Genomic DNA, 26,448 nt, shown 5'->3' on the forward strand with positions numbered 1-26,448 from the left:
GAAATAAAACTAAATGTGAACTGGTTAAAATAATATAATATAGAGTGCAAGGTTTGGTACTTTCCACCCCTGTTCTGGACTTTGCAAGTTGCTGGGGACGTTTGAGGACTTTTTATACACTGAGGAGGAAAAAGTCCTGGGATAGCGATGTGCACGTATACAGATGGCAGTAGTATCGTATACGCAAGCTATAAAAGAGCAATGTGTTGGTGCAACTCGGGTGATTCATGTGAATTTGTTTCAGGCATGATTATGGCCACACAGTGGAAATTAACAGACTTTGAATGTGAAATGGTAGTTGGAGCCAGGCGCATGGGACATTACATTTTGGAAATCGTTAGGAAATTCAATGTTCTGAGATTCAGTGTCAAGAGTGTGCCGAGAATACCAAATTTCAGGCAATTGACAATGCAGTGGCAATGGCCCTCACTTAATGACCAAGAATAGTGGTGTTTGCATAAAGTTGTTAGTGCTACTAGACAAGCAGCTCTGGTTGAGATAACAGCAGAAGTCAATGTGGTACATATGCCAAATGTATCCGTTAATACAGTATGGTGAAATTTGGTGTTAATGAGCTATGACAGCAGACAACTGACACTAGTGACTTTGCTAACAGCATCACCACCTGCAGCATCAATCTCCTGGGCTCGTGACCATATCTCTTGGACCCTAGATGACTGGAAAATGGTGCCCTGGTCAAGTGAGTCCAGATTTCAGTTGGCAAGAACTGATAGTGTGGCACAGACCCCACAAAGCCATGGACCCAAGTTGTCAACAAGGCACTGTGCAAGTTTGTGGTGGCTCATAATGGTGTGGGCTATGTTTACGTGGAACGGACTAGGTCACCTGGTCCAATTGAACCAATCATTCACTGAAAATGGGTGTGTTTGGCTACTTGAAGACCATTTGCAGCCGTTCATGGACTTGATGTTCTCAGACAGAGGTGACATTGGAGCAAATGATTTGGCCACCCAGATTGCTGACATGAATCATATCCTATGGGACATAATCGAGAGATCAGTTTGTGTGCAAAATCCAGTACCAACAACACTTAAGCTATCATGGAAAGCTATAGAGGCAACATAGTTCAATATTTCTGCATGGGTCTTCTAAAGACTTGTTGTGTCCATGTGATGTTGAGTTGCTACACTATGCAGGGTAAAAGGTGGTCTGAAACATCTTAGGAGGTATCCCATGACTTTTGTGACCTAAGTGTAAGCTGTAATGTTTTTAGATGAGGAAGAAATAAACTTAAGTGCTCGGTCGTGCCTATACTACATATAGCCAAGAGATCAGTGGGCATCCTTACTGTTAAAGAAATTTACATTATGCAGTTTTAGTTAAGAACAACTTGCAGTTGTCGTAATTAAAAGATCAGTGGACACTCACTTTATATAGCTAAACATGTGGCACTTTCAGGCTTTTGGGTGGATATCAAACTGGAGTAAAACCAACTAGGGATATGTGATGTTGCCAAATCTTCTATGCAGATTTCAATTTCATCACTTGTGCCTAAACTTCTGTGGCTAATAATACACCTCAAAACATCAATGCTAAATAACGCATTTATGGAATGTCATAAACAGCAGCATACAAATGCGTGCAATATTATATTTGTTAATCAATAAATAGGCTTACAGCAATAATTAACACTACTTATCCCACAACATTTTGTCTATATACAGTTTGAATATTTCAGTGCATTTTTTGTGGCATTTGTTCAGTAGTAATGAAGATGTGATTCAATATTTCTGATTGATTTTGTTTGGTTTTAGGAGAGCTTTCTGACAATAACTGAACTGTGATTGTGAATATTTTTTGTTTCAGTTTGCAATGTATTCTTCTTTTGCACTATTTTATAATGTTAATTCCATTAATCAAATTTGGTTTCTCTGTTTTCCTGTAATGTATCTGTGTCACCCATCCTCACCTCCAGTAGCAAGTAAATCATTGATGGTTTTTATTGCTTTCAAACATGCTAAAGCATCTTGAAAGTTTTTTTCTTGACTTTAGGACTGAACTAAGCCACAGAAGATCACCAAGAATCTCAATATTTATTGTGCTGTTCCCTCTTAGGGTATGTGACTTCTCAAAGCTCCACAAAATAGAGGTTCCTGTTCTTCACATTGTCAAGAATATTGGTGCTGCAACATATTGTGAATCAAAACACCTTGCTACTCTGTTGAGCCCACTAGTTGGTCAGTGTGAGCATCATATTAAGAATTTGGTGGATTTATTATGTCTATTAGAGGAAATAAATTTGAATGACTCTGATATTCTAGTAATTTTTGATATAGCCTTTATCTACATTAAAGTTCCTCTGTCTGATTCATTAAGGTTTATTAAGTTTAGGTTTGATGAAGAATTAACAAACCTATTTTGACTTGTTGAATTCCAGTTACTTTTTATTCAATGACCAGTACTGTTAGCAAGCAGATGAAGTTGCAATGGGGAGCCTGTTGTCACATACTCTTGCAAATTTGTATACGGAAGACTTCAAGGAACGTGCGTTGAAGTCTGTGGCTTTGAATCCAATGTGTTTTTTTTCAGATGTGTAAGTGATACTTCTGTTGTTTGGCCTCATGGCAGTGAGAATTTGAATGATCTTTCAGAACACTTTAATTCAATCCGTCTGAATATCCATTTCTTGATGGAGATTGGAAAGGATGACGGCCTTCCCTTCCTTAATGTATTGGTCAGGAGGAAGGATGATGATGGTACATTGGCTTATGCCTTTTATAGGAAGCCTACTCCTGCTGACTTGTAGATAAAGGCTGATAATGATCACCATCCAGCTCAGCATTAAGGGGTACTTTCTACCTTGGTTCACATTGCCCCCATTATTTCAGACCATGAGTGTTTTATCATTTGTCATCTGAGTTAGCACATTGTGAAGTCCCCATCTCTCAGAATGTATGTAGTGAAAGACAGGTCAGACATCTGTTGCACTATCAACCAACCATGCACCAGATGAGGGATGATAATACAGAGTTGGCACCTGGGTCTACAGCCTTTCTGCCTTATGTAAGGAGCATCTCCAACAAGACTGGTCATATTTTGCCTAAGATAGGTGTCTATCGTATTCCTTGCAGTTGTGGCATGTAATGTATATGATGTACTGAGTATAAGCGCCACACACGCTTACAGCAGCCAAGCAAATTGGCTATTGCAGAACATTGTCCTGGCACTGGTCATCCCGTGGAATATAACAACAGAGTGTCTGACGTACACTTCAGCTGTTGGTATAGTTTAAGCAAGGAAGCAGTTGAGATCAAATTAACAAGTAACATTGTTCATAGAGATGGGGGGGGGGGGGGGTTGCTTAAATTCTGCATGTAATCTTACTCTCTCCATTGTCAAAAAACAGAGGGACAGAGTTCATGCTACAGTACTCGTATTTGGTAATTTTCACTATTGATAATTTCTGTTGTTGGTCATCTTTGCTTTTGTGGTGCCATTAGTGGTTTCTTTCTTTCCGTGCCCCCGCCCCCCCCCCCCCCTTTGTGTGTGTGTGTGTGTGTGTGTGTGTGTGTGTGTGTGTGTGTGTGTGTGTGTGTGTGCGCGCGTGCGTTTATCTTTTCAGAAAAAAATGCTGTGAAAACTGAGGCTTTAAATTCCTTTGCTGTCCACTTGCTACAGTATTGCTTTGAAAATTGACAGGTTGTGCACCTGTTGAAACATTCGCAGATGTCGACGACGTCACCTGACTGCATTTACGCAAGTTATTTGAACATATATACACTCGGATATACTCGACCCTCACTGTTCGCTTCTACAGGGAGAAAATGCATTGTTGCTTGTGTTGATTGGATAAACTTCGCAGCAGTAGAGTAAGATTGCAATGTGCGTTCTCAAAATATTGTTCCAACATTTGTCAAAGTTCTACATCGTGTTAATTCTCCTGCCGCTAATCACATTGAGCAACATACTTGCCTAGCTGTTGTATGTGAAATGATCAATTACATTCATCAACAGCTGCATTTTGTTTCCAGAGAATTGTTTAGGTTCCATTTATGCTTTTCCTAGGGATTGGCTAGACAGTGCTTCACAGTTCAGTCTGAGTGGGAATTTCATTTTGTAAGTGCCCGGCATTTGGCAAAGTTCGAACATTTCCATTGCTGTATGTTACAATTATGTGATAAATCTCACAGAGAAAGGTTTTGGCAAAGCAGCTTTATCTGTGCTAGGGAAAGGTTTAAATTTTGCACCGATGCTAAAGTGTTCACCACTGGCTGGTTTTATTAGTTCTATTGAACAGGCTGGTTTTAAACTACCTCTTGAGCCTGCAGAGGATGCTAGGAGGAAGGCATGTCATGTATTGACTGAGGTACGTCCACCCAATAGTAATATAATAGCAGCAGAGGTGGCTGCTTTCTGTTCACTTACAGATAATCGAGATATTGTTATTTTAGCTGCAGACAAGGGCAATACTAAACTGTTCTGGAAAGCAGTTTAAAATATGCAGTGTTAACTACCTGATTCAGCATGCTGAAGGAAAGTATTTATTTATTCAAATCCGCAGCTCCTGTTGATCGTCAGGGACATGATCATATTCTTTGAGAGATTTTGTCTTTACTGTTAGATGGGGAGTTGATTGTCATCTGCAGAATGTAAAGAGCTTTTGTGTGATGATAAATCATTCTATCTTGAATTACTGATAAAACACTTTTCCCTTTAAAATATATTGAAAAAAGGCAAATGCTAATTATTCAGTTTTCCAAATGATGATAGTATTATTGTTGAAACATTGTGGAATTTCAAAGCTGCCATATGGCTGAGAATACAAACCACATATATGAAGTTACCAATGTATGCACACAAAATCATTTTGAATTTATCTGCCAGATCATATCACTATGTTGTGAGGAAGTCCATTATGTTTCATTGAATGTAATATCTTGAGGAATGATCAACACTATCAAAATATAGGAATTATTCTTAGGCTGTATGGACTTCCTCCTCCTCCACCTCTGCCCTCCACACCCGTATCCGTGAAATTTTGGGTCATGTATTTGCCCAACGCACACAGTGTATCAAAGCTAATGTATGCTTTTATATTTCATTTCAGGATGTGTACGACACAGTGTTGTTTGCAGTGGGTCGTCGTGCTTTAACAACTGAGCTTGCTGTGAGTGCTGCAGGAGTGAAAACCCTTCCAGAATCTGGCAAGATTGCTGTCTGTGATGAGTGTACTAATGTACCACACATTTTTGCAGTTGGAGATGTTTTGCATGTAAGTCGACAAACTGGTCTGTCTCTGTCTCTGTGTGTGTGTGTGTGTGTGTGTGTGTGTGTGTGTGTGTGTGTGTGTGTGTGTGTGTGTTCAATATGGACAATATACATTAATGTTAGTGACCTGGTTGGCAAAAGAAAGGAGGAACTCCTAGTTTTGAAAGCCAGGCTTTTGTAGCTTTGAACATATTCACATCCTCATTCAGTGCAAAGCCTCGGATTGAGTCCTACACTCAAAATCAAGTGATATGTGCACTTCATTTGTTACTCTCATCACATTTAAATACTGCCTATTTTGTTACCACCAAAAGAAAGAGTGTAAAACTCAATTTTATTGAATTTTACATAGGCCGTTGACCAGTTTTTTTTTTTTTTTTTTTTTTTTTTTTCTCTCTCTCTCTCTCTCTCTCTCTCTCTCTCTCTCTCTCTCTCTTGCCATTAGGATTTATATTACATTGTGCTTTAATGTAAACTTATACTGTATAATGCAGCATCTGAGTTCTGCCTTTGTATCAATCTCCATTGAAGACTGCAACCAACATATGGACAGGTTGCCCACTTTGAGAATTCTTTTTACTGTAAAGAATAGACCTTGAACCAGCAATGAGACTTAACGATTTATTTGTGATATGATACACCATACAATAGAAGCATAATAGAACTGAAATATGTTGGGAATAGAAGCATGCGATTGCTGCTTGGCACATAGGCTGGTGCGGAGGGGGGGGGGGGGGGGGAGGTTGTGTATGGAGGAAACAAGCACTGCTATCTTGTTACATGGTAAGCAGCATGCTGGAATGAACATTGTATTAACAATATCTATTACATGCTATTGGTGCTGTATTGTTCCCTAGCTAAGGCTGGCATAGAGTGGAAAGAATGTGTACTGGACTAGTGTCAGTCATCTGCTCCCAGAAAAGTTTCAAGTTATGTTGTACATATAGGAGGTGATCTTGAGAGCTTTCAGATTTGGAGGCCTCTAGGACTAGACAAATTTTAATCAAATCCTAAATAAGGCCAGAATATGTTGAATAAATAAGAGGAAGTTGGAGTTAAATACCCTGTACGTGTGCAGAATATGAACTTGCATACAAACTTATCTATAATCAGGTCATGGTAATTGATATTGGATGTGTTCAGAAGTTTGAGAATTTTTTTGTTAAACACTGCATAGAACTCTATGAAACTCTAAAATGCTAACCAGTTGTCTGCTAGACACAATAATTGTACATGAAATGTTTTTTGATACCTAAGCCACATACACAGATTTACTATAAGACACATTTTAAAAATATGTGCATGAGTTAATGATGAGACCAAGGAATAAGGAAACATTTTGCACTGCCTTTTAGGTATTGCAGCATTTTTAGCCCTTGATTTCCACAGTCATCAGGCAAACATCACATCAGAAAACAGGAAATTTCTTAGAACTGATCCAATCCGTGATGAAAGAGATCCACTATTGAGAGTCCACTGGTAGGTAAAGGGAGTGCCTTATTATTTTACAAAAGGGATTTATTTATTTTGGCTGAACATGTTAAGGAACAAATTAACGCAGATATAAAAAAACTAAATATTGCAGAATAATTTTTAACAGCACTCCTAATAAAAGCAAGACTAAACAGACGAGCCAAATAGTTAGATAGCATGGTCAAAGTTACACACTTCCTTCAGTTTGTTCTTTTAGGTCTGGAAGTACTGCAGAGTATATGTCAGAAGGTAGACAACAGCAGCTGGGGTAAAGATGGACTGGATATTGCATTGTGCAGGGCTCAAGGTTATGACACTGCTGCATCAATGAGAGGTGCATAGGGAGAAATACAAGTAAAATTTTGAGAAGTCAGTTCAAAAGCCATGTTCATGCCCTGTGCCAATAATTCCTTACATTTCTGTGGAGTTAAGGCATTCTCATGTGTCCCCTATAGAGTCACCTGAATTGGAACTGTGGAGAAGTTCATTATTTTTGTCTTCTGCATCCAGTATTGATGGGAATTAATTGTAGAAGAAATAGGAACAAGTTTTAAACAATTGTCTGATACTTGCTGGAGTTCTTATTGCAATTCAGTTAAAATCATAAAAGAAAATGTGAAACCAGTTGTTAGCATTTTTAAAGTTATACAAAATCCATCCAAATCAAAACTCATTGCTAGATTTGCAGTAAGCTTCCAGTGATGTCATTTTACCGTTTTTTATCTAAATAGACTTTCTTCACATGATCCTGAAGGAAGCAAATTTAGTCCACCAGTATCTACAATCTTCAAAAATGACTTTGAATAAAGAACTCACCAAATTAAAATCCTGAATGAGTTTTTAGTGATGGAATGAACTACAGCTATAGGCAGTGCTCTTACTTTTAACACTAGGCACTGCAGTGATGTGGACAGTAAAATTGGGTGATGAGGAGGAAGTAGGAGCATAATTAAAGCAATGCTGGGTAACTAGCTATGATAGTGGATTATTGATTCAAGTAGTAGTTCATCGGTTAATGTTCGAATTCATGGACTGATTCATGAAATAATTGTTATAATATATGAGCATGAAGGAAATCGGCTAAATTTTCCAAAGTGGTGAGACAAAATTTATGCTTGAGGCTCCCTATAAGACCCTGGTTGTAGCACTAGAAAATCTGGTAGAAAGTCAATATTAGTTTGATTAGGAGCAGGTGTGCAAGAAATAAAGATATCAGAGGCATCTACACGCCACTGATACAAGTACGGATGTTCCTGCGAGATGGGCAGCCCAAGACATCCTCAAATTTGTGATTAAGTAGGACTTTCGTGAATCGTTACCATGTACATCACTTCAACCATTTGTGTCAGTCACATCATGCGAGAGAAGTTGTCTAATCTGAAACTAATTCTAAACTGAAACTAATAAAAAAATATTCACTCTACAATGTATCAAGAATGACTAGCCAATCTGTCCAGTTAATCACGTGAAAGAAAAGTTTTAGGTGAAATAGATTCCATGGCATTATTGAGAGCTTCAGCAAAATAAAGGTACGAAATCATATACTTTAATAATATCAATATAACTACGATCTCATACTAAGGTTACAAAAGTAACTGATATTATAATTGTACAAGATTTGTTTCCAGACTTAAAAAATTATTAATTTTCTTAGTCTATTATTTTGTATTTCTTTGCACCCTACCCTATGATTGCTGCGCTAAATGCCGATTTGTATTCTATTTTTCTCATCTATATCTTCAAGTACGTGCATTACAATTAATAGAGTGTGGAGGACACACATGATGAATTCTTGGTTGTTTTGTTAATCATTACTTGTATAATATTCAATTTTTATAAAATGTACGCTACAAATACATCAATTTCTAAGCAGCCTGGCGGCCTCATTTAGTTTCTCTCTTCAGGGCCTCCAAGAGGCAAAGTTCACCAGTGGTACAAAGTACAAATAAAATTGACAAAAGATATTAAAAAATAATAATTTTATTCTTATGCACTGGAAAATAAGCTCAGAAATTAGTTTCTTTTTTCTATCTTCATGAACAGTTGTAATAATGAAAATAATCAATTACTGATAATAAATGTAAATGGACAGATAAAAAAAAAATCTACTCACAGTGACAACAGGGGAAACACACACACACACACACACACACACACACACACACACACACACACACACATAACTTTCACAAGCTTTCAGAGCCAGTGGTTCGGCTCCTTCTGCCAGAAGAGTTGCAGGAGAGGAATAGGGGTGAAGGAAAAGGATTGGATAGGTTTAGGGAAAGGGTGCAGTTTAGAAATTCTGTCGGACATTTTCCCCACCACACCTAGAATAGCTTTTCACCACCCTCCCAATATCTGCCCTGTCCTTATCAGACCCTATGCTCCTTCAGCACCCCTCTCCCTACGCAATGGCTCCTACCCCTGTGACTCCCTGGTGCAAGACGTGCTCTATACGCTCTCGTACCACCACATATTCCAGCCCATAACTGGCAAAACATGTACTATCAGAGGGCGAGCCACCTGTGAAACGACACATCATATACCACTGTTCAGCCTTTTACATCAGCATGACTACAGCTCAGTTATCAGTCAGAATGAATGAGCATAGGCAGAGGGTGTATACAGGCAGCACACACCATCCTGTTGCAGAGCATGCTGTACAACATGATAGTCATTACCTCGGTGCCCACAGAGTGAGGTGGTGCAGTGGTTAGCACACTGGACTCATATTCTGGAGGACGTCGGTTCAATCCCATGTCCGACCATCCTCATTTATGTTTTCCATGATTTCTGTAAATCGCTCCAAGCAAATTCCAGGATGGTTCCTTTGAGAGGGTACGGCTGACTTCCTTCCCCGTCTTTCCCTAATTCAATGAGATCGATGACCTCTCAGTTTGGTCTCTTCCCCCCAAACAACCCAACCCCCAACTTCGGTGCCTGTTTCACCACACACGCCATCTGGATTCTTCCCCCAGACACTTATTTTCTCAGAACTCTGCAGGTGGGAACTAGCTCTACAACATGTCATTGGAACCTGCCACTCACCTGGCATTAATGTGTGTTAATTTCATCTGTCTCAGCATTTATTCTCCGTAACTACCCCTTTCTTCACACTATTTCAGTTTTCTCCGTCTTTCATTTTCTGGGTTGTCTATATTTTGCTGTCCACCTGCCCACCTTTGTTACGTTTAATGCACTTAGCTTTTCACTCTTAACAACTCGTCCCCGGCATTTTAGTAGTAATCTGTCTTGCATATTGCCTTGTCTTCCACCTTTAAGCACTCAGATTTTCAAATCTCATCCAGTGCAATCACTAACAGTCTTTCCTTCTCATCCTGTCCAGTAAGTCGCCCCTGACCTAGGGTTGTGGGTGACTTTTTTAAACTGTACTCTTGTAAACCTTATCAGTCCTTTTCCTTCACCCCTCTTCCTTCCCTTTCAACTCTTCTGCCAGAAGGAGCCACTGGCTCCAAAAGCTTGTGAAAGTAGCTAAATCCTTGTGTGTGTGTGTGTGTGTGTGTGTGTGTGTGTGTGTGTGTGTGTGTGTCAAGCGAAAGCTTGGGAATTACAGTCATGTTTGTAATATTTTATTTATTTATTAGCTGCCATTGTTACGCGTAACGTGCTCCATAGAAGATATTTCAGTCTTTGTTTCACAGTTACTTTTATTCTTAAAATCCACAGTGCATTGAAAACGCAAAGACAGATCATTGTGATAGTACCAACAAAAGCCACTAGATCACAGGCCGATCAAAAAGTCAAAAAGAACCTGAGATTTCCTGGACTGCGACTATGACTGAATTGTCCAAGCAGTTAGTCGCGATGAAACACAGCCCTAGGCTCAAGATTTCCCAATACGCAGACATGCTCAATATAGTATCAATCAATCATGTGACATTTAACTTGCGGCGCTAGTGCAATGGATGGATGTGTGAGAAACTATGAGCTAGGCACTACAACAATCTAACACTCTGCTTAAAAATTGAGGATTTTGTGAAACACAGGACAAAATAGAATTTAATGCTATTAACTTACAAAATTTTGTTGTATTTGAACAGATCTGCAATGGAAGTTCTCAAACATTTATGGATACCATATACATACTGTTCATTTCTGCTACTTTTCAGTAAGGTAACATTCAAAAGCGAAAATCTTGTCCTGTAAAAACTTTTACTTGATTGTGAATCCAAGTCAGTATTCTATTTGGTTGTGAGAAAGTGTAATGAGTGAGTGAGTTGAAAATGAGAAATTTGGTCATTGTTCACATGTTAGAATACTGGGGGAAAATATCATCAGCTTTTAATCGACTTTAGAGCAGGATGATGAAATAAGATGAAATGAGAAACAAAACTAATCATGAATTAAATGTCTAACAGATGAAATAAATCACACTCAACTGACTGAACTTGATATCACAAGAATAAATTACTGTGAAAAGACCTGTTGTAGAGATATTGCCCTCCGTGTTTCACTATTGTGCAAACACAGTGCTATGGAAAGGTTGGCTGAGAACTAAGAGGACTGCAGGGTGGGGAGTGGTGAGAGGGCAGCAAATTTCATTATGTTGCTAACTATGGGAATCTGTTCTGCATACTTTGGCATTTTATGAACTTGTACAAAGTTGAAACTGCAGTTTGACTGAATTTGTTTATACTCTGAATCGAACTGACTTTAAAATTTGACATATGCTCAGTATAGCATACAATTCTGCAGGAGATGCTAACGATGGGGCCAGTGACATACTTCCGCATTTCATGCAGCAATATTGTCAATGCTCTTCATGTGGTATGGTGGGAATGACGGGGGATGTGTGAGCTGCTGGTTCTTCAAAGCCTATGAGAGAGTGGTGGGTAGACTATATGTTTGGAAGCAACAAACACGGTAACAGTTCTCAAGTCAGCATAGAAGTGAAATGCATTGTTTTGTATTTTTACTTCCCACCCAACCACAACCTCAGAAATTGCAACATATTCAGAAGAAATAGTCAAATATTTGTGACAACGAAGATATAAGTTTCACAGCTGTCCTGTTAGGCTGATGATGATGATTATTGTTGTTGTTGTTTTAGTGATACAGCAGACGACAGGATAAATAAACTGAAAAGCCAGTAAAAGTAAAAAAATGTAAAAGATTTCTTTTTGTCTATTTTATTACGCTTTGTATCATCAAAATGAATAAATGACCTAAGTTGAGAAAAGGCGTAATGTTAGTTTTTAAGCTGATACCATATGTTAATGTAAGTTTTTAAGTTTGATTAGACAGAATATATTTTTAAAAAATTCTCAAGGAACATATTTAAAAAAAAAAAAGTTGGAGTCATATTAAGGCTGGTCTTATACTCGGGTAAATATGGTAGTTACATGGGTACACAGTCATAGCACTAGTATCAAGAAATGAGTAGTGCCCCTGGACAACAGAAAATAATTTTCTGGGGTGTAAATATAAGTAACTTCTAGAACATTCTCTTCATAAAGTAAGACTTATTGATTGCAAATTGTTTTTACTGTGGCATTAAACTGAGAGATAATGTGTTACTACTCCTTGCTTTTGTATTGCATGTTGGGTCATCACATTTCTTTTGTCTTAGGTTCTGATATTTAATTTACTTTCTTGGTATCTTTCGACAAAACACCTTTCAAATTTATTACATAAAAATCCTAATTGTGTCATTGATATTGATAATTGCACCAGAAGGAACTGAAACTTTTAAAAATTAAAAATAAATCTCCTGTCAGTCCTATGCAACTTCCAGATGTTGCCCTATTAATTTGTTTCGTCTGTCAAACTCCAAAATGTTTCATCCCAAACAAGGTGTAAGACTGAATCCAAGTAGAAAGCTGACTCTATCTATCTATTAGAAATTTACACTCTGAAAAATTTCTCCTCTCCTGTTACTGAGCGTGTGAGAGACCATGTATCTGTCAGTCACTGTGTGAATGAACGTAATAGCGGAAACTGTCAGAAAGGGAAGAAGGAAATTGCATGTTAACGCAGTATTTCACCATGACCCCATGTGTAACCTAGTGACTGTTGCAGTTGCATGATCTTTTCTTCATTAAAATGACTATTATGCTTTTATTTCTTCTTGACTATAAAGTATAGAGGTCATATAGTAGTAGCCTTATTATTTTCCTTGGTAATTGTGCAAACAGGTGCCGTAGAGATCCATATTGATTGTTAGTAAAGAATACATCTAAAGTCTCTAGAAGTCACTGTAGAACAGCTGTAATGGGCAGAATTTCTCCTCATGATTGTCTTACTAATCATACTGGTCCTGCTGTCAACTATTTATTATTATTATTAAGCAGTTATGGTCTAATAATTTTGTGCTCCTTGTTGCACTGCTGGCTATCTAGCTATCTCAGACCATGCTATTGACAATAACAAACCAAAGCCCTCCAATCTTTCCAGCCTTTTTCTCCACTAAGCATTTAACTTCCAGCTTCTTTGTACTCCATTCCATTCCAGTCCCTGACTTTTATATTTTGTTCATTTGATAAGTTCGTGTTCTGTGGATCCGGACAGCAAGTGAATCGTAAGGATATGGAATGTGTAAAATTGTACATAGTTAAGATATAACTTACATAAATAAAATAAAAGATACATTCTAAGTAATATCTCGAGTGAAGGGCATACATCTAGTCAACAGAAAATTGTGTTACACTGGGGGTGGATCAGTAAAATCAGTGTTGCCACAGGTTCTGGAAATCTTAGAAATTTGAAGAAAGGCACTAGAGAAATCTTGTTTTTGTCTCAGTAGATGTTTGGTACCTCTTATGAGTTTTATTTGCAGTGAGTGAGATACGATATGAAGAAAACAAATTTAAAATTTCAGTGGAAACTTTGTTTGTAGTTTGTTCAAGATAGCTGCTTGGCAATTAATAGGTGAGGATAGGTGCTTGGCAATTAATAGGTGAGAATTATAGTATCATCTATGAAAGTAACAAAGAGGGAGGTCGTTAATGAAGATAAGAACTAGCAGTGGACCTAAAACAGATCCCTTTCGCCATACCACATTTGAAGTCCCCCACTGAGATGAGACAGGTTCTCTAGATGAGCCATTCAGCATTACAGTCTGCTTTTGGTCTTTTAGCTATGGCTGAAGCCATGAACCAACAGCACAACCTAAACCATAATATTCTGCCTTCTTCAAAAGAATTTGACAGGTTACATAATTGAAGTCTTTAGAGCTAACACAAAAAACACGTGCTGGATAATTTTTTTTTTAATGGCGTCCAAAACGATTAAGAGAATACTGCTGTTCAGTACAAAAACCAGCACAAAACCCAAACTGACTATTGTTGAGTATGTTGTGGCAGTTGAGAAGATCGACAATCAATCCGTGCACGAGCTTTTCAAGAATTTTTGAAAATATAATTGAAAAGAAATTTGGGCAATAGTTACTACTACTACTACTACTACTATAATACATTTTTGCCTTTAAGTCAGTGATTGAACTTGAATGTTACACAATTATTCAATTTATCCTTTTTCATTTTCTTCTTCTTTCTCTCTTGCCATAACCTCTTCATTCTTTGACTGTGTTTGTGTTCCCTTTGTTCTGTCCATATTTTCCGTGGTCTCTTCCTTTCTTTTACTTCAAATTTTCCTGTTCATAATTTTGTTTCTGAATTTTGCTCTTTCATCTATCGTTTTTTTCTTCCCTGTTTGTTTCAGGTTGTCTTCTATTTCATGATACCAGCTGGTTTTTTTGATTGTGCTGTTGACTACATCATAAATCTTCTTTGTGGGTGTGGTGTTGTTAATTCTGTGTATGCGCCCAAAGAATGTTAAGACATTTTCTGATTATGGCTGTGAGTCTGTCTGGTTGGCCTCTTCATCCATATATCACCTCTATTTACCGCTCCAAAATTTTTGGAAGTATTTTATATTCTATATTTTCTTTCTGTGTGATGCCTGATACCCCGATTGTGGTAGTTTCTGATGCATAGAGGGCTTCTGGCAGTAAAACTGTATTGTAGTGCCTGAGTTTTGCCTGTCTAGATATGCTTCTTTGCTTCTTTTATTGTAGTGCATCCATGTGAGTTTGCAGCTTTCTAAAGATTTTCTGTTTTTTCCATATTGGATGGCTTGTTTGAACCTCTTATTCATACATATTCTCCAAGATACTTTAATTTTTCCACTCTGTTAACCAATCCATATTTTGTGTGCATGACTTGGGTACAGGGATGGGCTATGATCGCGCTCGAGAAACTGTGCCACGAAGGCAATTTCTCGGGTACGCTCGAGAAATTGACTGTGCTGCGCTCTCTGAGAAATTGCGCAAACCTTCAGTGCACGAAGCACTGAGCCGCAGCGGTCGTACTAGTCGTACGTACGTGCTCGGAAAACTTTGAAATTCTATGATTGATATCGACTGTACTACTGTTATTAATGTTTACTGAAGTATTAGTATATGTCTCATAAGACAAAAATCATAGAACTGTTGTTTAAAACAAAGCACAGGATTCGCATAAAACAGAAGCTTTATTCGTACAAAATAAATTATCTTGTACATTCTGCATGTATGCATGCATGCTTAAACGCAAAAGAGAAGTACTATAACCTTTTATATACAGAAACTGCACACATGTTTACTTATAGAAGAAGCAAAGGAAACAAAAGTTGTTCAGCAGAAGGCATTTTTACATCACATTGCTTAGAAATATGATTTTATTAACCAATTAGCCTTTTAGTCTGATTCCTAGTTTGTTTATAAGTAGTCCTGTTTTCAAAAATATTCTTTCACTCGGAACAGAAGTTGCAGGTATTGCAAGATATTTTTTTGCCACGACAGATAGACCTGGGTAACTGTTTTCATTTTTTTTTTTCCAGTAGTGTAAAGGATTATCCGTGCGTTGTAGCTACGGCTCTTCCAAATGTCGTTGTACCTCCAGGTCTGTGCTACCACAAGTGCTTTTCATTAGATTTTTATTGGAAACCTCTTCATCGAAAAAAGCCCATAAGGAACTACTGGCATTTTGTATGACATGGTAGTCGTGGATAGTGTCGTTAGCAGCCGAATGAGTAGATCGTACGGTCTCTACCACGTTAGTGCACTGTGCAATTAGGCTTGCAACGGCATGCTTTGAATGAATGGGATTCGTAAATGGTAATATTTTGAATCTTGGGTCGAGAACTGTGGCAACGGCATGTGCTTTGTTTGTTTCTATTAAGCCTAGCCGGGCTATTAGTGAGTTGTGCAGACATTGCTGTAGCTCTTGCGCTGTCGTGGTAGCCCACTTCCCATTGCATACGGTTATGATTAGCTGTCTGATCATTGGAATAGCTTTCGAAAGAGAGGTGTAGTTTTCAGTTGAGATTTCACTTGTTACCACTTCGAATGGCTCTAGTACACATAAACATTCGCTCAAAATTCGCCACTCATCAGCTGTGAGGTTCTCTACACCTGAATACAAAGTTGATAAACAGGCTGCAATGCATTCCTTTTGCTCCACTAGACGTTGTAGCATATAAAACGTACTGTTCCATCGGGTTTCAGTTTCCTGAATCAATTTTGAACAGGTTTTTTCGTTAGGTCCTGGATCTCATGGAGTTTTTCATTAGCATTGCAAGTTGTTTTAAAATAGCTAACAATTTTTCTGGCCTTTTCCCGCATTATGCAGAGCTCACTGTTGCTGTTCAAAGAACTTTTCACAACTTAATTGATAGTGTGTGCTAAACAAGACACATGTTGCATATCTATGTTGCCACTGTGAATAAGTTGTACGGCCGCCGTCATGTTACTGGCGTTGTCAGTTGTGATGCTTACAATTTTGTTTTCAATGTTCCATTTTGAAATCACGTTACGTAACGCCTCACTAATATTTAGCGCTGTATGCTTTTCCGGGAAACGGAATGTCTCAAGAGCTAAAGCTTTCAGGCACCAATTAGTGTTTATGAAATGACCAGTTACAGCAATATATGCCTCACTATTGAGTGAGGTCCAAATATCGGTCGTTAAAGAAACACAAGTAGAGTTTTCCACGGCCAAGTTTACAGCCTCTTTCTGTTTATGGAAATCGTCCTCAATCATGAGGCGCAACTTTTTTTCATTTGGTACCGAGTATTGTGGGTCCAACAGTGAAACAAAACGTCGAAAACCAGTGTCCTCGACGATTGAAAGCGGTTGAAAATCGTCTGTCATCATGGTCGCTAGTGCTTCATCTAGCTGTTGTTCCTGTTTACTTCCCTCTGTGAAGAGAAACGTAAGATTTAGATCAGTGCTCCTGCAAGAGGATACGTTATGCTAGACAACTAGTCCAATAAAATTACATATCGTATCATGCAAAAGCTAGGATAGTATAGGTTTGATTTTGGGGTATGTTGTAGATTATCGGAGTAAGATTAAAAAATCAATTTTGTTTAGCGTGGCGGACCGCTTCGGACACTATCCGAACTTTTGCACGGAATTCACCTTTTGTATCACACCTGCCTGGATATTTTGTCTGCCTCGCACTTTTGGAAGAATGAGCCTCTGTATCCACGGACGTCGCTGTTTTATTGCTTGATAAATTGTGCAGTTTAAAATGTCTAATCATGCCCGTTGTATTTTTTGATACATTACAGAGATTTTTACGACAAATGTTGCAAGTAACCTCATCTCCGTCCTCCGTAAAGTATTGCCAGCACCATGACGTTCGTTTTCGAGTGTCCATATTGATTTGAATAACAACTTTACTCGAATGAAACCTGAGACATACTAGTTACGAGCGCAGCGAGCGTGTTTATTTAGCAACGGCATTCAATTCATAAAACAGCTGCGGGGAGTATGTTGTCGCAGCCAACTGGCGTGCAGCGGCACACGCCGGCGAGCCATTTCTCGTGAGCTTCTCGAGAATTGCTTGAGAACTAGAGGCTCGAGAAATTCTCGGTGCGCTCGAGTCGCCGCGCCTCACCATCCCATCAGTACTTGGGTATTGTTCTTTCTTTCCATATCTTGTGTTATCTCATATGATACGAGGGTAATCCCAAAAGTAAGGTCTCCTATTTTGTTATAAGTGCATAGACCTGTTTATTTCTACAATGGTTTACATCAGTTTACAGCATGAACATTTAGCTATTTTTCAACATAATCACCATTTCTGTCGATGCATTTTTTTAGACACTGTGGCAGTTCTTTTATGCCCATGTCATACCAGCTTGCCGCCATGCTGTTTAGAAAGTTATGAATCTCTTCTTTCACCTCGTCGTCGGAGCTGAATCGCTGGGACCACAATTAACGCTGACAGGTACTGAGAGACTCTGAAAAAACTCAAATGGGCAATTCAGAACCATAGAAGAGAGATGTTGAACAAGAGTGTACACATTCTCCATGACAAAGCTCACTGTCACATTGCTTGGCAAACCATTGCTCTCTTGCAACAGTTTCAGTGGAACAAAATCACCCACCCACCCTATAGTCCTGACTTTGTGACTAGTGACTATCATCTGTTCCTTAGGTTAAAAGAGCATTTGGCCAGAAAGTGATTCAGCTCTGACAGCGTGGTGAAAGAAGTAGTTCATAACTTTCTGAACAGTGTGGTGGTGATCTGGTATGACATGGGCATACAAAAACTGCCACAGCATCTACAACAATGCATCGACAGAAATAGTGATTATGTCGAAAAATAGTTAAATATAGTTAAATGTTAAAGCTGTAAATTGATGTAAAGCAATGTAGAAATAAACGGGTCTATGTACTTATAAAAAATTGAAGCACTTACGTTTGGCATTACCCTCGTATCTGTAACCCCGTTTATCAGAGACTTCACGTAAATATACCAGGACTTCTTGCACTACTTCTCTTTTGTTGCCGAATGTTGCCAAGTCATCTGCAAATGCTAGGCATTGTCTTGTTTGCACGTGTTCTTCCTAACTTAATTCACTTTTTTTTTCTTCCCACTGCTTCAAAATGTTGTCCAGGATTATGTTGAGTAGAAGTTGTGAGAGACCATCTCCTTGTCCAACCCCTGTATGTATCTCAAATGGCTCCGAAATTTCTCCTATAAATTTTATTCCGGATGTGGTGCCTTTGAGCATCTGTTCTGTCAGTGCTCTAGTTCTTCTGATGTGTCAAAGAGAGTCTGCCTGTCAATGGAGTCATAGGCCTTCTTAAAGTCTAAAAGTGTAACTTCATTGTTGTTTGCCTGTCTGACCTTAAAATGTGTTCGCAGGTTCCAAATTTTTTCAATACTGGATCTTCCTTTTCTAAACCCTGCCTGCTACTCACCTGTCTTTGTATCCACTTGTGGTTCTGGTGTGTTCAGCAACACCTTGGACAAAATTTAAGTGACTGGTAATAATGAGATCCTTGTGTAGTTATTAGGGTCTCTCCTGTCTCTCATTTTGAGGAGTGGGTGAATCAGTTCATATTTCCATCCCCTTGTAATTTTCTCTGTACTCAATATTTCCAAGAGAATTTTATGAATTTTCTTTGTAATATTTTGGTCTGTGAGTTTTCAGATCTGGGCATTAATGCTTTCTTCCCCTGGGGCTCTGTTATTCAGTTGTTTAGTAGTCCTCTACCTCTGTGATTGTAGGCAGCTTCGAGTCTGGGTTTGATAGTATTTTTGTGAAGTGTAATTTTTCTTTGGGCTTCTCACAGTTGAGGAGTTTGTAAAAGTATCCTTTAAGAATATTGCAATTTTCAGTAGTGTTTGTTTCTAGTTTGGAGGCTGATAACCCTTTTTATTTTCCCTGAATATTCTGGAGAAATTTCTCATTATTTTTCTTGAAGCCTTTCTCGATTTCATTTAGTCTATTTTTGTTGTATGCCCTTTTCATTGCTCTAATATCTTTTGAGGATAGTTTTTGGACTTTGTGGAAATCCTGCAATGTTTCTATTGTTCTGTTGCTGCTAAACTTCTTCCATGCCTTAACTCTTTGTTCAACTGCCTGATCACAAGTTGCTTTCCACCATATATGTTTGAATTTCCTGGGAGGCGACCCCAACGCATTGTCTTCGGCAGGTCTGTCAAATTCTCTGTTGTATTCTGATTAATTTCTTAAATAATTTTGTCTTTATGTATTCTGGATGTGGTCTTATAATTTTGTTCTGTGATGTCTTTCTATTCCTTGGAATTGGCCTAATCTTTACTTGTAGCAGGTGACAGTTGGACTTAAAGAATCCTTTGTGTTTTCTCACATTTAGAATTTCATTTGTATTTTTACTTGTTATGGCTAAGTGGTCTATTTGGAATTCTCCCCATAAGTTTGTGACATTTTTAATTACCTTTTTGCAAAAAAATATGTATTGCTACAGCCTTTTTTAGTTTATCAGGGTCTGCTGCCCCCCTCCTCTACCTTCCCCCTCCTCCCCCTCCCCCCCCCCCCCCCTCCATTCCCATTCCATGTTGTTTAGTACTTCCCATGACCCTTATTTTATTTCTGGGTTTACAGTACACGCATCATGTCACAATCATAATTTGGACATGCTCTTTCTATGTAGTCACACTGTCGTAGGGTTCAATCCCTAACCTAAGTATAGATAGTAATATCCAGTATAGATGCTGACCACTCACTGTATTCTTTCACCCCTTTGGGAGTCCTTTCTTTTTCTTCTTCTTCTTCTTCTTCATATACCTTTGCCATTTCCTTGTGTTTGTCCACTTAGGCCTTGTCTCCATAGCAGTATGAGTTGTCCACTTGAAAATATTACTCACATGTGACACCATGTCTCTCCTTACGTACCTGTTCAGTGTGCTGTATTTATTCATATAGTTTTCATCTTTCCTTATGTTCTTTAATTTTCTGCTTTGTGTGTGTGTGTGTGTGTGTGTGTGTGTGTGAGAGAGAGAGAGAGAGAGAGAGAGAGAGAGAGAGAGAGAGAGAGAGAGAGAGATAATAATTTAATCAGTGGTACAAGTTTTTCACTGCTGACAAGTAACAGTTTTTGATGAATATGATGTGACTGACACACTTTCCATGCTAACACAACTTGTACTCCATCCTTGTACTTCATACTAGTACTACTAACTGCTCATAGACAAAGATCTACCTCAAACAACATGTAACAGAGAAAATATATTTACATAGATCTGTTTGTGAAAATAGTCTTTGAAATGTACACTTCAAAAATAAAGTACAAATAATTGTTTATCATTGCATATCTTTTTAAGAAGTCCCTAATAATCATCTTAATTACATTAAGTGTTTATATGTGTTGACATTTATACATTTTCATGTGGCTGTATGGTAGTGGATTTCTGGGTTTTGAATCTTCAACTTGGGAATCGATCATTTCATATGATCGAAGATCAGTTAGTACATTTATCTCACCATAACTACAACCAGCATTCAGAGGCTCTGATCAACCAATATTCATGTTGGTTGTAATAGCCCTTTTAATGTATTGTCAAATTATGTAAGAATATGCTTAAGTACTCAAACATTGAGAGTTTGTGAGTATTGAATTAACTACTTGTGTATTGTAGTCCTTTGAATGTTTCTCTGGTATGCTGTTAGTTCAAAGTTGCTATGTTGTTAAAATAAGGTACAAAACCAACATTCAGTCTGTTGGTGTGAAATTGTACAAAATTACGCTCACCACAGCAGTGGGAATCAGTTCATCTTGTAGTGTATGAAAATTTCTTACAAAACGGGGCACTGGCAAAAATCTGACATACAGGGAGATCTTCATTATCCAGGTGCAGAACATCTGGTTTCCAGATTGTCCATGCAGAGCTCAGTAACTTTAAGAAAATGAAGCCTTGAAGTATTCTTTTGAAATTAGAATAAATATTTCACACAGAGTGCACAATAACGCATGTGACTCATGTTATAGCACCAGAGGTTGATGTGGGCTTTAGTCCCACTGTTGGGCATCCCGCAAATATTTTTCTGTTTCTGATTTCATATTTTATTAAATGTGGGGTCACTTCCCTTGTAACATGTTGGTGGCTTATTTTCTGTGTGTGTGTTTGTCTCCTGTGGTAAAGACAATAAAAGAAAATTAGCAGAAAAGTTGTATGGTCACAAACATTTTGTACAGTGGTGGGAGGGAGTGCCATGTAAAACATATTAAAAATCCCGAGCATGTGGGATGGGAGGAGGGAGGGGGGCATTTGAAGGTTGCTGTTTTTCTTGAATAACATGAGAATCATGCCTTCTAGTGAAGGTTAAACTTCATTAAATTTCCAGCAAAAAATATGTTCATTTCTTCCCCTGAAGTGGCGACTTCAGCATTGCAGGGTATGGAAAAAGTGCAGATTATTAAAGGTAATGTTTTAATGCTAAAATTAATGTCCACTGTTACATGAAGTGGGTTAGGAACAAATATTAAATGTGTGTACCATGTCTGTGTGCAGTAAAGCCACATTCATGGATAAATTGTGCTCTGGGTATGTAACAGGGAGTGTAGAAGTGTGAGGGAAGATAGGTCGCTGGATTGTGGTCATAAACTTACTTCAGTCCTTCATAGATTTGCAAACTGAAAAGTGAGCAGGTGATTCCCCACTGTCACAAGTAGCAACCACAGTGTGTCAATTTTAATACTGACTCTTTGCAGTGCACCTTGTGAATCACTGGTGACACCACTCAGACATGCAGAGAGGGTGTTTATTTTTCACAGAGTGTGTTGGCACTATGTGGGAAACAGATACTAATGCAAGAAACATAGACTGACAAAATCTACGTAAATCATTGCAAACTGTTAGATACGGCCAGATGGAAACAGATTCTCAGTCATTCTGTACCGCAGCATTCTTCCAGGATAGGCAACTTCCCCCACAATGAGCACTGCTGACTTTTTAGTTCACAGACTATACCTCTCCAGCATTTCTTGCCCAGTTCTCTTGTGTGAGTGGCCAAAATAACTTCACTCAATACTTTCTTATACAGTGAAGTTATTTTCACGTTATTAGATGAGTCCTCATTTGCAGTTTTCAGTAAAACCATGTGTGTTTCGGATAATCCACGTTTTTGGTTCACTGTGCAGTCTTGGGTCCATGTAACCCCATGTTAATTGAGAGATTACTAAATAAGACTAATAATGGTAGGTTTTCAAAAAACCTTGTGAGAAAGTTTGTAAATAACATCGTATTTATCTACTTTCATACACTTCCCACTTTTTTCCTTCTTACTTTGTACATAAATAAAGATGTGCTACATGCTAACATTGATTATGACATAACAACATTCAGATAATGACTTTTTCTGTCCCCCAATAACTTCACACAACTTTTGTTTCATAGCATTGACTAATTTCTACCAGATGAGGAATATGTGTGAATAAAAATAATTTTGGAGTGACTGGGGCTGTGGTTGTGGGAGTCCAATATTTTGTATGGCACAGCTTAATCTTGATAAAACTACTTACATGGTAATTCAAATATTGAAGCTGCCAGTACTCCCTATGTATAAGAGAAATGAGGGACTTAGCAGTCCCATTTACATTCAATTAACTACTGTTGGCCTGATAAGTTGTGTTTGTTTCTTTATATAGGAGAAACCAGAACTCACTCCAGTGGCAATCCATGCTGGTAAATTATTAGCACAGCGGCTGTTTACTGACAGCACACATACAATGGACTATGAAAATGTGGCAACAACTGTGTTTACACCCCTTGAGTATGGGACAGTGGGTCTCAGTGAGGAAAAAGCTTTAGAAAGATTTGGTGCTGATAAGATTGAAGTATTCCATGCTTTTTATAAGCCTACAGAGTTCTTCATACCACAAAGGAATCCTGCTCGTTGTTACGTCAAAGTAGTCTCCCTTCGTGAATCACCACAGAAAGTGTTGGGAATGCATTTTGTAGGTCCCCACGCTGGTGAGGTTATCCAAGGATTTGCCTCTGCAGTAAAGTAAGTAATTTTTTATTAGGTAATTTTTTATGAATAACATTTGCCTGTAATGTAAATTTAACCTAATGTAAGGGCTACATTTGCTACTGATGGCATATTTCATATTTAGAAATGCATTTTACTGTATACTAAACCATTTTAAGTATTTGATTTCTGGTAACTGAAACAAACTCAAAATTCTGAAATATATTGACTGCTGTGCTTTCGTATTGCTTAACTTGCTAAGTGTTGGCAACAGAGGCAAAGAAAACCAAATGGAATGAAAAGCATAAAGTGTACCTACTTATTTTTGTGATTTGAGGGACTGTTAAACAGTCACTAACACTGTGCTTAAAGTATGAAATAGAAAACAAACTATGAAACTCTGTGGTCTAAGTATAGAGAGATTACAGTCTCAGTAAATACATACTAAGCTTTAAAATTTCATTAAGTAAGAAGTATCTACTACAATACCACTGTTAGATTGCTGCATAAACTTGCAAGTTTGTGGTTTTGAAATAAGATCTCCTAGTACTGAAGAAAAGAAAAAAAGAGCACTCAAGGCAAACAATGTGTCATACACTGATAGAAGTAGACTTTGTATTGAATACTCTGCAGTATTCGCTTCATTCATACTGAACATCTTTTCACATCAACTAGTAGCACATGACTTGTTTTTAAGAAAGATGAAGACCCCGGAGCTTACTTTTATATTATATGCAATGGCATTCCTGGAGGAGAAGGTTCCCTCACTGAATCAGTACAGATTCATGAAAAACAACTGGAATGCGCAGTTTGCTTTTTAACACACTTCATGTTGCAAACGATACAGCACATGAACTTTCAGGACCTTTGGTATATGTTAAACACTGTACCCTATTGTTGAGAACCAAGATACAGTCTTAAGGAGTTACAGCATGTGCGTTACATGCTCAAATTAGTTTTGACTACTAGAACCTGTTAAGTTATGCAGGATGGTTACATTCAGTAGAAAACAAAGTAAGATCTGTTGTGCCACAAGAAAGCTGAGCGAAGCGATAATGTTATCAGTGGAAATACTGGGAAGAATGGTGTCCTTGTGAAACAGTGTTTTTTGATGTATTAAGAGAAGCATATCATGAGGACTCTGCAGCAACTCTATTTATACCATTTTGGCATTTCACATCAGGATCATGAGAATATGGTAAGAGATTTTTTGGACATGTACTGAGGCCTGTAAACAGTCATTTTTGCTCACTTTTTACTTGAGTGGAATAGGAAAAATGTTGCTGATGCGATAAGATTACCCTATTTCATCCAGTGTACAATATGTTGCAGAGTACATGAGATGAAACTGACTTTTTTTGAGACTAGTGTGATTTATACATCCTCTCTTGCTTTAAATACCTTGAAGTATCAAACTCTAACCCCACCTGTTGCAATTTATTTTGAAATTGCTAATCTAGCATCTGAGCAGAGTTGACCCTGTTTTGTGAAACAGAGTTTGTTTTTCAGGTGTGGTCTCACTATGGATAAATTGGTAACCACTGTGGGTATTCATCCAACAACTGCAGAAGAGTTTACAAGGCTCTACATAACAAAACGCTCTGGTCTGGATCCTACTCCTCAGGCTTGTTGCAGCTAGAGAAGAAGAAGAAGAAGAAGAAACAGGATTTGGGGTATATACAAAAGGCTGGGTTGCATTAAAAGTATCAGTCTGGCATCCCTTTCTTTCAACATAACAGTATGGGCCAAGTTACTTCACTATTCAAAGCAGTTCAACTGCTGTTCTACAGTTTGTTTGGAACGATTATTTTTTAATTATAAATAAAAATTTATCTGAATTGTTCTACTGTTCTTGCCATTTAACTTTTTTATGAAACTTATTTCAGCAATTTTTTATTTTGAGATACTTTATAGCTAGCATAAAAGTTGCCAAAAAGATTTCACGGTGCATGTACTTCAGTTCGAAAGCTGTTGCTAATTAATTTTTTCTTGCTTTGTTCGAATGAGTGTTGGTGGATCATGGTGTAAATACTTGGTGCTCAAATTTTATTACACAGATGTGATCTAGTATTAATAAAAGGAGGCTTAGTTCCTAATGAGTATTCCAATAGTATTTTGAGTGTTTACACACACACACACACACACACACACACACACACACACACACACACACACACACACACACACCTGTTTCATGATGTAACTTGGCCATAAGCACAGAAATGTCTCCGATATGATGTAGATCTGTACCATTATCAGTATTTTAAAATGACAATTTATATTTGAATCCCTTGCTTCAAAACATCAGATTGAGTTTCATAAAATATTTTTATTTTTGTAGACTACTTGTTTAAATGTTGTAATTACAGTTGTAAAATAAACGTATCTAAAACAGTTTCCTGTTGTGTTCTTATCTTCCTAGTACCAGTTTCCCACAGTATATTCACTAAATTTTTGTATGTCAAGTTACTTTACTTTTATGTGCATTCTTTTAACATTGTGAATGAAAGACAAGTGAAGCCATCTAAAATTTGTATGAAGGCATCTTTTACGAAGTATGAACTATGCCCAATGGAAGTGTGAGCACTGATGCAAATAAAAGAAAATTTTTCAACTCCAGACGTTGAAATCAAACAAAACATTTAAAAAGGAATGATGAATGCAAAGCACCATAGATGACAATTGTTGATGTCTCTTATTTACTGTAAGATGGAAGCAGGAAAAAAAAAAACAGTTGAGTGAATTAAATTAGAACAGGAGACTTCAAAGATAGTAATAGTTTTTCTATTTGGCAGGGAAAATACTGATAATGAGTAAAAGTAAACAGGGTTTTGGAATGCTGGGGAGAGAGAGAGAGAGAGAGAGAGAGAGAGAGAGAGAGAGAGAGAGAGAGAGAGAGAGAGAGAGAGAACCAGTGCAGAGAAAGACACAAAACTTGAACAGCCTGTTGGTGGTGGTGTGGGTGTGTGTGTGGGCGGGGGGGGGATTATCAATAGA

At 37.9% G+C, this 26,448-nt stretch overlaps 1 protein-coding gene across 4 annotated transcripts in view; it reads left to right on the plus strand.

Annotated features, from left to right (window-relative positions):
• Window positions 1-25,845, plus strand: part of LOC126271953 (thioredoxin reductase 1, mitochondrial) — a 53,854-nt gene extending 28,009 nt beyond the window's left edge. For all 4 annotated transcript variants that reach the window (XM_049974418.1, XM_049974388.1, XM_049974408.1 and 1 more), the window contains 3 exons: window positions 5,069-5,233; window positions 23,129-23,487; window positions 24,961-25,845. In XM_049974418.1, the coding sequence (XP_049830375.1) occupies window positions 5,069-5,233; window positions 23,129-23,487; window positions 24,961-25,090 (654 nt within the window). In that variant the 3' untranslated portion in view covers window positions 25,091-25,845. The remainder of the gene's footprint in view (window positions 1-5,068; window positions 5,234-23,128; window positions 23,488-24,960) is intronic.
• Window positions 25,846-26,448: the final 603 nt, after the last annotated feature.

This window comes from Schistocerca gregaria, chromosome 1 (genome assembly GCF_023897955.1).
Source record: "Schistocerca gregaria isolate iqSchGreg1 chromosome 1, iqSchGreg1.2, whole genome shotgun sequence".
Taxonomy (NCBI): Eukaryota; Metazoa; Arthropoda; class Insecta; order Orthoptera; family Acrididae; genus Schistocerca; species Schistocerca gregaria.